Source organism: Syngnathoides biaculeatus, chromosome 19, assembly GCF_019802595.1.
Source record: "Syngnathoides biaculeatus isolate LvHL_M chromosome 19, ASM1980259v1, whole genome shotgun sequence".
In the NCBI taxonomy this organism is placed as follows: domain Eukaryota; kingdom Metazoa; phylum Chordata; class Actinopteri; order Syngnathiformes; family Syngnathidae; genus Syngnathoides; species Syngnathoides biaculeatus.
This window is the reverse complement of record NC_084658.1, coordinates 5,699,615-5,716,252: the sequence shown is the minus strand read 5'-3', so window position 1 is coordinate 5,716,252 and position 16,638 is coordinate 5,699,615. Positions and strand designations below refer to the sequence as shown.

The 16,638-nt window shown below is 39.9% G+C and overlaps 1 protein-coding gene across 1 annotated transcript; it reads left to right on the top strand.

Annotated features, from left to right (window-relative positions):
• Positions 1 to 5,669: 5,669 nt before the first annotated feature.
• Positions 5,670 to 16,418, top strand: zc2hc1a (zinc finger, C2HC-type containing 1A). Its single transcript, XM_061804739.1, has 9 exons — positions 5,670 to 6,164; positions 7,154 to 7,227; positions 7,368 to 7,484; positions 8,078 to 8,219; positions 10,589 to 10,731; positions 12,652 to 12,754; positions 12,894 to 12,969; positions 13,056 to 13,166; positions 13,708 to 16,418. Exons 1-9 carry the CDS (start codon positions 6,146 to 6,148, stop codon positions 13,841 to 13,843), a joined length of 921 nt encoding a protein of 306 aa, XP_061660723.1. The 5' UTR covers positions 5,670 to 6,145; the 3' UTR covers positions 13,844 to 16,418.
• Positions 16,419 to 16,638: the final 220 nt, after the last annotated feature.

Here is a 16,638-nt window from a genome sequence, read left to right as displayed (position 1 = left end):
TTATATGTCGTAATTTTCTCAATGATGCAGTGGCAGGATTATTCAAATTACTGTTCATTAGGATGATGGGGCCTCTTATAAAAGTGGATGATTTCATTCTTAATACGCATATTTGGTACATGTCCGATGCAATATTCATTTGGAAGTTTTCATAATTTAGACCTCCGTGCGCACATGACGTAGCCTGTCTGCTGTTTAGCCAAGTGAGAGTGTGTGCGTATTCCATTCGGAACCAGAGCTCAGATGAACATATCTTGAAGCAGAGGCCAAACAACTGAGGGAATCAGAAAAATACAGCATAGGTGTCATCATAAAAAGTAGAGGAGGAAAAACAAAAAAGGAGTAAGGCTGTATTAAACCATGCATGGACAAAAGTACAGAATTACGAGGTCATGGCTGTGCATTATACATGACAAATTATGGTAAATCCTGTGAAATGTTTTTTTTTTTTTTTCTCCAGATGTCCAATTGAATTATAGTTAGGAAAAAAAGTCTGTGAACCCCTTGGAATCTTTGACAATTCTGCACAAACTCATCAGAAAATTGTAGTCTGATGAACTAAATCAGAAAAATAAACTCCTCCGTGCGCACATGACGTAGCCTGTCTGCTGTTTAGCCAAGTGAGAGTGTGTGCGTATTCCATTCGGAACCAGAGCTCAGATGAACATATCTTGAAGCAGAGGCCAAACAACTGAGGGAATCAGAAAAATACAGCATAGGTGTCATCATAAAAAGTAGAGGAGGAAAAACAAAAAAGGAGTAAGGCTGTATTAAACCATGCATGGACAAAAGTACAGAATTACGAGGTCATGGCTGTGCATTATACATGACAAATTATGGTAAATCCTGTGAAATGTTTTTTTTTTTTTTCTCCAGATGTCCAATTGAATTATAGTTAGGAAAAAAAGTCTGTGAACCCCTTGGAATCTTTGACAATTCTGCACAAACTCATCAGAAAATTGTAGTCTGATGAACTAAATCAGAAAAATAAACTCTTCTTAAACTTATGCCACACAAGCTGTTGTTTTCACATTTTTATTGAAACGTGCATCTAAACTTTCACAGGTCAGGATGGAAAAATTTGGTGAACCTCTAAGCTACTAGTTCTCCAGGAGCGAATAATTCATGTCAGGTGTGAACTGACTGGAGTCCAAACGATGAAAAACGAGTGACTGTGTGGGTTAAAGCTATTCTGGCCATGAGAAAACACAGCAGGTAAAATTGTCTCCTGTCAAGAAGAATTGTCTGAAATGTACCAAGCCTTACTCGAAAGAGCTCTCAGAAGATTTGCGATCAAGAATTGCTGACTTGTATAAAGCTGGAAAACTTTATAAATGTATCTCTAAAAGTTTTGATGTCCATCAATCGTCGGCTAGACAAACTGTATATACATGGAGAAAGTTTAGCACTGTTGGTTCTCTTTTGAGGACTGGCCAGCCTGTACAGACTGTTATAAAATCATAGCGGAGAATGCTCAATGAGGTGGATAATAAATCCTTGTGTGTCACCTGAAGATGCACAGAAATCACTGGCACATGCCGACATCTTTGATGACAAATCTACCATGAAGTAAAACAAACAATATTGGCGTTCATTCATGGGAGAACAGGAAGGAGAAAGCTTTTGCTGTCCAAAATAAATATTGCTGTGTTTGAAGTTTCCTAAAGAACACCGGGATGTTTTGCACCACTTTTGACAAAATATTCGGTGAACAGATGAAACCAAGGTTGAATAATTTAGGAAAGAACACACAATGCCATGTGCAAAAGAAATATAGCACAAAACAAAAACATCAAAGCCTTATTCCAACTGTGAAGCATGATAGAGGAACCATCATGGTATGGGTGTGCTTTTCTCCTCAGGGCCTGGACACCTTGTAATGGAAAAATGAATTCACAAGATTATCAAGCTGTTCTGCAGAAGAACTAGATGCCATGCGTCCAACCGTGGAAGTGCAAAAAAGTTTCAACAGGACAATGATCAAAAACACAGAACCAAAGCTGCTACAGAATGGCCAAAGAATGAGACCATACATGTTGTTGGGAGGCCTAGTCAAAGTCCTGAGCTCCACCCGGTTGAGATGTGGTGGCATGACCTCAAGAGAGGTAGTTTCATAAGATGCCTCAGGAATCTTGGAGAAGTGCGACAGTTTTGTAAAGGGGTAAAAAAAAAATCATCCGGAACCTGCGCATGTCTGATGGGTAACTACAGGAAACGTTTGGTTGAGGTTACTGCTGCCAGAGAAGCGTCCACAAGTTATTAAATCCAAGCTTTTACTGACAATTTCCTCTCTTTCATGGGAATGTTTACATATTGTTTTCCGTAAAAATGTGAAAACATAGAATGGTTTGTTTAATTAGTTTAGGAAGACTTGTTTTACTCTTGTGATTTAGATGATCAGACTACCTTTTATGACCCATTTATGGACAAATTCAAGAAATTCCATCTCCCCCCCCCCATATGTCCCCAAGGCAAACTTTCAGTTTCAAAGTGACACATTTGCAATTTAAAGGAAAGTAATTAGAAAGCTACCTCCACTATTGACCATATTTAAATTAGGTATCACAACATAAAATAGCCATCGAAACAGTTGCTTTCCTTTATTTGTTATATAATGCACTGTGTGTCCCTCACACAGCATTTGGCGTTATGTAGTAATTTTGTCTTCGAAATAAATAGAACTAGTCACCATGAATCTGCATTCTGGATGTGACATCGCAGAATCACTCAGGGGGACCTAATAAATGTCCTGCAGAGAACTGGGACCAAAGTAATAAAAGAAAGAAATTGGTAACAGTACGCTGCCAGTGACTCAAATCTTGCATGTTACACCTGCCAGTACATGTCCAGACCTGTCTGAAATTTTCTAGAGAGCATTTAAATGATCCAGAAGAGGATTGGTCAAATGACAGCAAGATTGAATCTTTTAGTAGAAACTCAACATGTCTCGTTTGGAGACAAAAGAGTTGCGTCCAATGAACACCATATCTACTGTGACGTAAGGGTGGGGCTTTTCTACAACGGGACCTGGATGAGTGATCTGTGGTAGGGAAAGAATGAATGCGGCCATGTATTGTGAGATTTTAGATGAAAACCCACTTCAATCAGCAAGGTTACTAAAGATAAAACATGTATGGGTCAGTATGACAATGATCCCAAACACACTGCTTGAGCATTTCAAGGTCCTGGAGTAACCTAGCCAGTCTCCATATCTCTACCCCATAGAAAATCCTTGCAAGGAATTGAAAGTCCGTGCTGCCCACTGGCAGCCCCAAAACATGGCTACTTTAGAGTAGATCTGCATAGAGCAGGGGTGCTCAATGCGTCGATTGTCGATTGCAATCCACCAGGCACCTCGCTAAACCAGTGAACGCAATTTTGGTTGTTTACATTTTGCATCACATAAACAATTGAATCTACTAATTTTAACTTTTTCCTCTATTTAAGACCAGTCGATCGCGAGGCAGTTGGTTGATTACGGGACGGCGTGCCAAACAAAAAAAAAATGTCAGCCAATGTTCCCTCTAAACTGTGTGCATGCGCATTTATGCACCAATGATGCAGTCTCTTCGTAGATATTCTGCAATGCACACAAAAAAAAAATCTAATGCAAATTGAAAGTATATTATGCAGCTATTCAGTTTGTGGCATTTTGCAATGTGATTCAATGAGTGAGGGATGACTTTTACATCCAATGACACAATTCACATACGTACTATAAAAAATGAAATGAAGAAGCCACTGGTTTCTTATAGGCTGCACACGGACCTTTCTCTAACAACGACCGCTGCGCCGCCACACTTTATTTTCCTAGTTTACCTTACACCCCCCCCCCTTAAAGACATACACTCATAATTACAAATGTTACAGTACTTACGCAGCCCATCAATGTGTTTTATAATGACAGCGTCTACCACTGCTGCTTCCGTTACCAACTAAACGGGCAATGTCGAGCAAAGACGAGCTAGACATTCTGCTTACGTTTACTTTTGATATTAATGGAGAACCTTAAAGAAGAAATGATGTTGTTTTAAGATGCAATGACTGTCGGAGTATGTGAATAATCGAAGAAAAAGTGCTGCTTGAAAAGTAGATCTTGGGGTAAAAAAGTCTGGGCACCCCTGCCATAGAGGAATGGGCCAAAATACCAGGAACAGTGTGTGAAAATCTTGCGAAGACTTACAGAAAACTACCCAACAATTATTTTCCACAATAATTTGCTAATAAATTCTTTAAAAATCAGAATCAGACATCAGTCATTTTCTGTACTTCCCCCCTCCATTTTGTCTCTCACAGTTGATGTAATTGATATCAATGATGAAAATTAAAGGCCTCTCGAATCATTATAAGTAGGGGAACCTGCACAATGGATAGGTTTCCAATTACGCCATCTTGTGTGTCATACACGTCAGAGAACACAGGTGATAGGTGAAGCGTGAAGTTTTTTTTTTCTATCGTTAATTTATCCGATTGGTCTAAGGACTGTGGTGAAGTCATTGGAAACTTATCCATAGGTGGCAGACTAAATACAGTACTTTTTGTGCCCCACTGTGTGTGTGTGTTAAGGTCTGGACAAGTACTACTAATGCATTAATGAGAGGTATTTATCAATACATTATACAATACAAATTGTATTTAGTTTGGCAGAAAGTCAGACTGTTAGCAAAGACTGTCTTATTTTTTTTCCCATTCAAACCGTGTATCCACATTTTGAAATGTTGACATAAAAATAATGGGACCCTCTCATTCCCATCTACTGTATGTTGATATTAGCTATTTAATTTATGGGACTAGGATCACGTTAGTGGAGGAAACGTGTAAGAATTAGCAGATTTAAGAGACGTGGCAAAATAGAAAACGATTTAAAGGTGAACACGTACATGCAGGTAACGGTCATGCGCACATTGATTGCAATCATCGACATGCACGTCTGTTTGGAGGCCTCTCGCTAAACCAGTGAACCCAATTTTCGTCGTTTACATTTTGCATCACATAAACAATTTGAATTGATGTTCGGTACCTGTTAAGGTTTTTTTTTAAAAAAAAAAAAAAAACGTCCAAATACTGGGAGTCGACAATATGAGGTGGAACAGCGGTACCTCTGCCTCAGATATTCCCGTTGCACTCTGATAAACAGATATAAGAGCGTCACCCGTGGCCGTGGGATGATACAAGTGCTTCCGGTTGTTGTTTCAAAATAAAGACCACGATTGTCAAATAGTGCACAGTGCTGTGAGAACAGTGACCCTCTTGTTATGCCCGCAATCTCTCTCCTCATAACAGCTGCTAGTCAGTCACTCCATTCACAACACACATATGTGCGCAATATGCCCAAATAGAGAAAGTGTTTAGAAGGGGGGGGGGGATCGAAAACCGTTTGCGCTTGTGGCATTGCAATACACGACGATAACACGTTGTATTTGTCCACGTGCCTGAAGAAAAAGGGAAGCAAATATCATTTCCATATTTGAATGTAGCAACAGGGGTTGCCTCCCATGCCTCATCTGCTGGTTGTCGTGCATATTGCATGAGGAAAACCCAGGCAGAAACAACCAATGGAATGTTGGGATATTGACATCTTCGTAGCATCACACAAGACAGTTGCCATTGGTAGCCCAAAGATAACTTGAGACAAGATAATCACCACTTACCACTTCCGTTGAAGCTGACCAAAAGAAACAACAGATTCAAAAAAGCAAACTCCCACCGTTAATTCGAATCATAAAGCGTGTGTAGAAAGGTTAAGGGTGAAGACAACATTTAAGTAAAATTTAGTTGCATTTGAAGCATAAAGTTTAAATTGGACACGCGTTGGGGGACTTGTGTTTGCAACAATTCAGCCACGGTGACGATTCTGTTGTGACACAGGTCATATTTGTTCAAAATGTGAGCAACGAGGAGTGAATCGCGTCTCATTTCTCCACATATTTGTCCTTTATCGTTCTTCAATGGGATCTCCGACGGTGAGGAGTTGACATGTGAATAGAGATAGGGTTGCAAACAAAAGAATGAAAGGTCCTCCCCGGCGTCTGTTAGCAAAACCGGATATACTTAAGAGTGCACGTTCTGATGTCATTCGGCGACTCCCAGTCTCTTGTTTATTCGGGCAGCTGAGCCGCATCTGACTTCAACAAGCGACGCATTCATGATGGACGAATTCGAAGGTAAGACCAATTCCCGGGTTTATTCTGCCTTTTGTTTTCAAAATCTTGTTTGCACTTTTGTGTATTTCTGTCAGCGGCCTCTTATTGTTTGGGTTGCCGGGCTAGGTAACGTTTGGTGTGTGTAGCTAGCCGCTTGAAAGACTGCTATTAGATTTACATACGACACAAACATTGAAACAAGGTTTTTGTTTTGTTTCACAGCCATGGTGTTCTCAATAAATATATGGAATCTCCAACCTCGGCATCATTATTTATATTATGCATTCTGCATGGAGTACATCTATTGATATAATCACTATACTGTAAATCCAAATGTTTGTTTATATTAGAGTTGAGAGGTTCAGGACCTTGGTGAGTCTTTGGACACGTTGATTTGAATTTTGACCCTCGTGTGACCTTCATCTCAAGTTCTTAATTAGAAGAGTGCCCAAAGGGCAATTAACTAATCTTGTGTTGTCCAGGAATTGCTTAGGCATGCTGATCACATGGGACAGAAGACCTACATCAAACTGACTGTAAAGTTCAAATTGGTTCTTAGGTGGTCAACCTGGTGGTAATAACGGGCAATGTCTTGTTGATCTGTGCCACACCCATTGGGCAAGTTTGATGCTGTAATGGTGTCACGTACAGTGTATTGTGTGCATTTATCAGGACACGAGAAGCGAGCCTGTCAGTTGTGTTGTTTGTCAAGTGACGGGTGGGAGGGGGGTGCTGTCAGAGTTGCGTGGTGCTGTCAGGTCAGGTCCTGAAAGCTACTGAAATGTCCATTCACAAGAGTACTGGAGTTTGAAGTTTCCACGCCATATTTGGACCAATTCCAAATTGTGTCAACTCAGGGGCCTTCACCTTCAGTCTATTCTGCATATTTGTGGATGACAGGGGCTTCACTACAAATAGCAAAAATCTGTGACGACTTGACACTCACAATTCAAGGAACAATGCTATTTTATGACGGTAAAGTCTGTGATTTTCCTTTTGTTAATTTACAGATGGGGAAGCCCCTCCGGTTGGAGAGCTATCTCAGTGTAACACCTGTAAAAGAATGTTCTTTCCCAATGTCCTGGTAAAGTCAACACAGCTGCTTACATTCCCATACACAGATTGTTTTAATCATGTAACACTTGTCAAGCACATGATATCACGTTGTGGTTATTTGGAATTTGGTGCGGTGGTTGCCGGAAAATGTTTTCTTCGATTCTCCAGGAGAGGCATTCCAAGATCTGCCAAAAGTCAGCATCCAAGCGGAGGAAGGTTTTTGATTCCAGCAGGCAAAGAGCGGCCGGCACGGACATCCCCACCCTCAAACCTCTTAAACCGAAGGTAATATCACACAATGAGGCGGTAGCTTGAGTCTATATGGCTGTCATTGTTTTGAATTAGTCTCCCTTGCATGGCATATTGGCTGACATTATTCAGTCTAGTTCTGACAATGGAGCAAGATTTTTCTCTCTAGCTTTCAACATGAAAGCGTTCCAGTTGATGTTGGGATCTGCTGTACTGTGTATTTATTAAATTTAGAGATAACGAACTTCCCCCTCCACCTGTAACTGCTTCACACGTGCTCTTTATCCTCTCTTTGCGTGAATTAACAATTTCCACAGAGCATACTATACATCTTGTTTTATGATTAGCTCCTTTGCAAACAGGGGGAATATGGAAGGCCTGCATGGTATTTTGGAAAGATTATGAGACAATGAGCAATGGAATTTCTTCAGTGGAGAAAATAAAGGGAAAATCCGCTTTTGTACCCATCAAGTCAGAACTGTGTTTCACCCCAAAACTGACAAAATGATATTGAGGTATTTCCAGAAGAGTTCAGGTCTGTGTGCTGGCGATCAACGTGGACATATTGTCTTTACCTGTCGAAATAGCAGAATAGTGGCAAGAACCTCCTCTGTGTTTTCTCCTGCCAGGCAGAGCCCCCAAGGAAACCATCCAATTGGCGCAAGAAACGTGAGGACTTAATCGCGGCCCTCCACGCATCCAGGGCCACCATGAGGGCCATGAAGAAAGGTGCACCTTTGCCCCCACCTCCTCCTCCTTCTTATGACCCAGGTAAGTCATTTGAGAGGGTTAGGGCCTTGAAATGACCTTGAAATGAAATCTCAGATTGTTTTTTTTTCCCCCACAAAACCCTGATATTCGATTCGAAATGAACTTCCCACCTTGACCTAAATAAAAAGCAAATAATGACAGTAGTCCTTCTGTGATTAGGTACTTTTTCCTAATACAAAAACTTTGACGGTCTTCCTCCACCCAGGCATTATCTTGGATCAATTTTGATTAAAAAAAAAAAACAAAAACGATATATATATATATATATATACACTGCACCCCCTCCAGCTTTCTTGAAAAATATTTGCACCTAGGAAGCACATACCTTAGGTCAAAAGTTTCCAACCTGCTGATAATTCACTGCTTTTGCAACATATATAAATGGGCATCTTGTCTCCTGGAGTGGTCAACATGATTGCCTTGTGCTGGGGTCCTTTCTTGTCATTCAGAAACACTGAAAATAAATTGGCTCATGTTCTCTGTGTCATTGTGGGAATTGAACACGCTTGTGGCTTTTATTGAAAATAACTTGCTAGGGGGTTGCTAAAAATAGTGACTTCCTGGCTAAATTGGCAACACTGACTCTATTTTTGTCAACTAGCTCCTCTTGGTTTGCAGCTAGGTGGTGATTAGTCTAACTAGTCTGGACATTATTTGAACTAAAGTACCCATAGGGGGGAAAATAAAGCAAAAAAAAAACATTTTTTTACCAATAAACGTGGCTAAATCAGTAAGCGCTTATCCCTTAAAGGCAGACTCTTCCCAACATTCATATGTACAATAAACCCTCCAATGTGAAGTAATATTATTATTACATATATTTTGTACAGTAGTTGAAAATAAAGAACATATTTGAAATCCTAGCAAAATCTGGATATGTGCCATCTTTCAGAGCCAAACCGAAAGAAGCATCCTACTATTACTATTTACGGTGATCCGCGCGTGCACCAGCCCACCCCCGCCGCCGGTGTATTGCAAGAAGCTTCGCTGCTTGAAAAGTACAACTCGGTGTTTAAAAAAAAAAAAAAAAAGTCTGGCCACCTGCTATATATTCTCTAGATCTAAACCAACACCTCAGAAAAGCATCAAATTTCCGCGGTCCATTTCATGGGACTGTTACTGTTCGTCGTCAGCGCCACGTCCCTCCCAATTCGTCGAATTCCGCTTGTTTGTTCTGGCTCATACGCTTGAACATTGTACATTATTTTTATTTTGTTCGCTCAATGGTCGGTACAGTAATAACATGAAGCAGCAACTCGCTTTAATACTCGCTTTGCGGGCTCTCAGAACACAACACTTCCCGGTTACTATTTACAGTGATCCGCACGTGCGCCCAACCCCCCCCACCGCCGGTCGCCTGAGAGAGGGTTGCTGTTTGGGGTTTAAAAAAAAAAAAGTCAGGCCATGCCGGCTGTATATTCTCTACATCTAAAACAACTCCTCAGAAAGCCATCAAACAAATCTCCGCGGTCCATATAATGGGATTATTGTTAATCGTTACTGCCACACCCCCTCTCCAACAAGTCAACTGGCGGATGTGTGTATTTTGGCTCAAGCGCCCACGCTTGAACATTGTACATCATGCTACTTTTGTTTGTTTGTTTGTAATTATTTTTTCACAAAAAACAGCCTCAAAATGCCAGATAGTGGACATTCTCTGTTCATTGAAATGTATCCACGAGCAATGGGGGGTCAGAACAGGAAGCACTGCAGGCGTGGCAAACGATGATTGCCTGTCAGCTTTCCAGCCTGGCTCATTAGAATGTCTGAGCGAGAGAGGACTTTCGATAATACTTTTCCATTTTAGAGATATTTCTCGGTGAAATTTGCAGATAACGCTGGCATTAATAGAAACACTGAACCCTCATCTACTAACTTTTAATGTGCGCTCCTATTCGTTTCGACAAAGTCTTCCTTTAAGGAAACTAGTTGCTTTTTAACCGTATTCTTGTAATCAAAAACAGAACCTTAACTTTATTATGGAGGTTTAGCAGAACAAGCTACTATGAGTAGAGAGAATAATCTCTTTTGTCTTTAGACTTCTTTAAGCATCCTGGTTATTTTTAATAGCCTGTTCTAAGGAAATGAACAACTGTGTTTTTTATGATCACCGGACACCTCAATGTTTAGTTTTAAGTGGCTGTCAGTCATAAAAATGTTTACTGCATTCTGTATGTCTTCTCTATGTGATGTTCTCCTCTTTCTCGCAAGGAATACATTCAAGACAACTCTGGATTTTCCCCCATTATTTATTACAATTGTATAAAAAAAAAAAAACTGCCACAACACACATAGAATCTCTTAAAATTGGATTGCCATTAAAAAAATAAAAAATGACATGCACTTTTTCCTCTCAATGTGTTCTGTAGACTTAATCCAGTGTCCCTACTGTCAGCGGCGCTTCAATGAAAATGCCGCCGAAGGGCACATTAAGTTCTGTCAGGATCAGGCTTCAAGGATGGGAAACAGGAACAAGTTGGCCAATGCCAAGAAAACTCCGACTCGCGCGCAGGTATTATTCAATATACTCAGCAGTATAGTTATTAAAAAAAAAAAAGTATTCAAAGGCAGGAAATGGAAATGTGTGAAACAATGGTAGCAATCCCAATGTGTCATAAATTGTACTTTAGTATTCCATTTTAACAAGTGACATTCATGTATTAAAAAGTAAGTAGACTACCATATTTTCCAGACAATACGTCGCTCCGGAGTACAAGTCGCACCACCCATAAAATCCATAAAAATATATACAAGTCGCACTGGAGTATACGTAGCATTTTTGGGGGAAATTTATTTGATAAAATTCAACACCAAGAACAGACTTAATTTAAATGACAAACAATTTAAAATAAAAATAGAATAGAGGCAACAACACGCTGAACGGTATGCTTACGTTACATGACACAACTGAGGACGTGCCTGGTATGTTAACATAGCATATTAAGAGTTCAGCATCAATAACATACTAAGAAGTTTACCAAAACCACCCGTGTCACTCCAAATATCTGGTAACTAAAATCCAATGAAATCTTCATCCTCAGTGTCACTTTGAAGCGGTTGCAGTTACAACTAGCCTATTCCAGGCTTTCTGTATCCCGACAGGATGTTTTTTTTTTTTTTTTTTTTTGTCACGGAAGCCCATACTTTGTCGAACCATCCAATGACTTCCCGGAAAGTTGCATGGCGGATTCACCCGGAAGCTGTGCTCTCGCAATGATGCAGAGACAGTTTGTCCTAGTGAGGTTGCCATAGTCCACAGGCTTCGAGTCAAACGCAGATCAGGTCGGAACAACTATGTAAATATGGAAACGCTTTTGATAAAGGTCGCTCAAAGAAAAAAAATATGAGTACCGAAGTTTTCAACAACTATGGACAGCCTTTGCGGAGAGAGAGGGTTCTGCTGTGTGTCTACATTCACAGATAGGAAGTATGCCAAAGCATTTGTCCTCGATGTTGCCAATAATTATTTTGGCAACTTTGCATAAAAACTAGATAATCAAATGAATAAAAGACATGCCTTTGATGGCAAGAACCGTCATCATGGTGGCAAATCAAATTGAATTACATTCACGATAAATGGACGGAAGTCTCAACGCCTGCGTGAAGCTTAATCTAACGACGTATGACAAGTCGCATTCATGGCAAGAAGTAATTTTGTCATCATCGGTTAGTAACATCATAATGTTATTTCAAATAATCTGCAGAATAAGATTTTCTCTTCAACGGCATTTTTGTTCAGTCCTTCTCACTTGTTATAAGTTACAGATACACGGGCCTAGAGCGCCCTCTTATGGTGGTCAGTGTGAAAATAACCGATAGGCGACTCGAAAATTGGATGGATGTAATAATGTGTTAATAATTTCACATATAAGTCGCTCTAGAGAATAAATCGCACCCCCGGCCAAACTGGGGGCGGGGGGGAAGACTGATAGTCCGAAAAATACAGTAACATCCCCGAAATGTTTTCAACCACTTGCATATTGGAATCTACAGTCGATTTCTGGATTGATAAATTTTGATCACATGCAAACATGCCTCCAGTGGATATGATAAGTCAATACACCCATGTCCAGATGCCATTTTTTTGTGATATAGAAAAGATGAGAACTGCAAGCAGGTATCAGCAGGCACCTGTACCCTTGGGCACATTGGGATGCAGGCATAATAGATATCAATCCCAGTTTATTCCCTGTTAAAAGGTGCCATATAAATCCAAGTCATTATTATCTGATACTACCTGTGTAGCAACATGTATCTGGTATGGTACATGGTATTTCCAAGGCCAAAGTTTATATTGGAGTTTAAAACTGAACTGGAGCTTTATCCTGATGCAGCACAGAAACACCCCCACCACCGTATGGGGAAATACATTTTGTGTTTATTCTAGTAAACTTTTCATTGACTGACAATTGCACGTGTCTTTTGTTTTTAGTACAAGCCCCCCACCCCTGTCAAGAAGGTCAACTCCGCAGTGTCAACCATCCCTTCGGCCTCTTCTCGTCTGCCTCAGAGATCAGGCCTTGCCCAAGCTACTGGTAACACCTGCAGCAAGATTTGTGTATTTATAATCTTTTAAAAACACTTTCAGATTCGGCACCTCCTGTCAGATGCATTATGTCATCCGCTCGACCACCACAAGATGTTATATTGAGTCACAAGTTCTTCCTATTCTAGGAGTCCCTCCCATTAAGGCTTCCTCTGGAGCTTCTGTGAGGACAAACACATCAGGGATCATGAGTCCTGCTTCTGGGTGAGTAAACAGAGAGAAGCACTGGACTACAGAATTATCTTTTTTTTCCCCTTCCTTTTACTTTTCTCTTCAACGTATACGTCAAGTGTGGGAACAAAAGGCCGAGTAATGGGCTCTGGATACGGTTCAGTGAGGACCACTACGCCTGGAAGAGGACAACTGAACAAGAAGAAACAGGAAGACACTTCCATCACCAGGTGTGCCAACATCGTAGAAGACATTTGTGTAGGTAACAAAAAAAAAAGAGGCGAGGAGGGAGGGCGTGTGCTGCACTACCCTGACCTCTTGTGCTTGGATGGTGTATTGCACATAACTGTACACATTTCAGTCAGAAGTTTATTTGAACAGAATTCCTGCTGCATGTCTAATTTGAAAGGAAACTCACTGAGTCCAAGAATAAATGCATATTTTTGCTTTTTCATAGCCAAATTTTTTACCAATAACGTATTTGAATCAACAAACCTACTCCTTAATCAAGGATTAAATCCATAAGTATTTGTTTTGCTTTTGTGATACAATCACAAAACCAATTTTGTGTGGAGGTTGCACCCAAGGAAAAGCAAATTCCCACCAAGGTATGAGGAATAAGAATTAACTGATTGTTTTAATAACATAACCACATTTTGCTGCGTAGGCAGAAACATTAATAGAATAGAATTCAGAAATAATGAACTCAGGGATCAGGTTTCAGGATGCCACTGTAGGTTGTCTGTAATCTGACTGCGTTCTTTTCTTCAGGGATGCTGTCAACGGCAGTAACGATTTGGACAATGATGAGAGAAAGAGCAAGTTTTGTCACTCCTGTGGGACGAGGTACCCAGTAGAATCTGCAAAATTTTGCTGCGAGTGTGGCATCAGAAGGTTGTGTATCTAAAATACAGGGACTGATGGAACAATATTTGTCAAGACTAATATTTTTTTTTCATGCATGGTTTATGATTTATTCGTCGTCCCCCATCGTTTCAGTCCCAACGTCTATATTGATAATTCAAAGCTATTAATTAAAAATGCATCAGCTCAGGATTATTTTTTAATGGCAGAAGTATGATGGGTGCTTGATGTGTGGTTATTGGAGCATTTTGAGTAACATGTTACATAAATATCGATCCGACAATCGGATTCACCCATCTGCTACAATATTGATAAAGCTTTCAAACTGTATTTGCTGAAAAAGCTGTGACATGTGGCTTTTAAAAAGTGCTGTTCTTGTGTTCTTGGACTATGATTGGAGTCATTGTACCACATATCTGTGTCTCAATTTGAACTATCCAATATTATTTTTATTCTTAGTAACTAATAGTGACACAACAGTCTTAAGAGAAATTAGTTCCCAGATGTGATAAACTGTTTCTAGCATTCTTCCCTCAAAGTACACTTGAAAGAACTGCAGCACACACACTTTCATTAAAATCACTACATTTTATTTTTCCGGGACACGGGGGTGACATTGTTGATATTTGCTTTAACACAGGAGCAAGTACCAACAATGGCTTTTGTCGTCAACTATGACGACCAGAAGTAGAGCTAAGACCTTGGGATAAAATGAGAGCTACCCAGTGCTGCAAACAACAAAACGAGACTTTGTTGTTGTATACAGTGACTTTTCAGGCCCCACTAGTGACTATTTCCTAAATCAGTGACAACCAAAAGTCTGGCAACTTTTTGGGGTGTTACTATAGACTCGTGGTCAATTGTATTCCCTCCAGAATCAGAATTAGCTTTATTGGCAAATGTGTGCAGTTCTGTGCATATAGCAGACAGTAAACTCGTACCCCAGGCCCCCACATCAATTACTGAAGTAGATTTCCCACATTGTTCCCTTTTCAAAGTGTTTTTTCTTTTTAAATTGGTCAGTTATTGACAATCTTGCGAAAAATTGTGAGGGGAAAAAAACTGTAATCCGTGACATACACATATTTGTCAATATTTATAGAGACTTTTCCAAACCAAAATGTACCATTTAAATAGTGCAGGGGGGGTGCTACAATAATAGCCCAATGTAACATCCTTTTGCAAAATTGTTTATCATTTTAAACATTTAAGTTGACAAGATGACTTGGATTCAGTCAAAGGACGCAAAACAGAGAGGGTTGGATAAGGAATCATCTTGGATCTTTCTTTGAATACAGTAGTCCCTCCACTTACGAAATTAATCTGTTCCGGAAGTTGTTTTGTTATGTAAATCTTTCATAAGTAGAAGCACATTTTACATGTAAATAGCCTAATCTGTTCCAAGCGCCCCCGACTCCACAAAAATAAGCATTCAAAGTACATAATGAAAAAATAAAAATTATGTTCATTTACCTTTGGTGTTGGGCGACTATGCGAAGAGAAGAGTGAGTGACTAGGAAAAGGCATCATGGGGGACAGAGGCAAGGCAAATGTTTGACAGCTGAGAGAAAAAATACGTATGCACACAACTTAATTCAGGTAAAGAAAGGAAAAAAAAAATCTCACGAAAAATTATACTTTACCAATGCGTGCTAGTGTGTGACAACGCAGGCATGATTCGGTGACGCACCCCTTTTAGACCAAGATACAGGATGTTTACGTTGGGTGGAATTTGGGGGCTGCGAGTCCAGCGCCCATTTTTTTCCTTTCATATCCTGAATTTTCCTTCGTAACAAGAGTATTTTTCTGAGGAGGCGTTTTGTAATCTGAATTTTTCATGACTAAAGACATTTGTAATTAGAGTTACTCCTGTCCATGAAAAATGATGAATGTTGGGTGAATTAGGAGTGCGATTGGCATCATGAACCCCCCCACACCCCATGTAACTCAATCCTCAGTCAAGTATGGTGGGAACACCTCAATTTCCTTGGTCCTTCTTCCTGTCAATAAGTTCACTCTGACTGTTGCGCAACGTATGTCTATCAGTTTTTATTTTTTTTATGAAATGACAGACAGATACCCTGCCCCTTTTAGCTTTTAACGCTGATGTTTCACCACAAACGTAAGATTCTCTTAAACCCATGCATTCCCTTTTCCTTTTATGATGAGTTATTTATTCTGTCCTTTTTTCATCTCATTTTTTACTGGATGACTGTGAGTTTGTTAATCTACTGAATTTACGTTTTGTTTTTATTTGTATTTGTTCCAAGATTTATTGCACGTTCCCACCCCCCCAAATTGTATTTAGTGCATTATTAAATACAACAAACTTTCAGAGCTTGACAGAATTTAGTCTGTGTGTTTCAACCAAAGTATTTACCAGTAATGTCGCCACAAAAATGGCGGCCATACAATACTGAAAAGGTTGGTCACTTTGTGAATGAAATCATACAAACTCTGGCTGAGTTCAAACTATCATGCATACTTCCCATGCTTGATGTTCATAAAATACTCATATGGATGGGGGGCAACGGTGTTCCTTTGCTGACTACAAAAATCACGTGTTTGTGCAACTAATGCAATGTATTGCCTCCATGAATAAAACTTTATGCAGACAACTGTGTGAGTGCGTCCATTGAAAAGAATCAAAAGTACAACACCACCTTGGCCTTTTTTGTTATAAATATATTTTCCATAAAAATGGGTTATAAACATGGAATGCTTACGTGAGTGCATTGTACATAAACCAACAAACTGTTTTGTTCTCCCAACATAGAGTATGTAGCAATTGAACAAGTGAACAGAGACGATTAAGACATTAAATGTGGACTTCTTGGT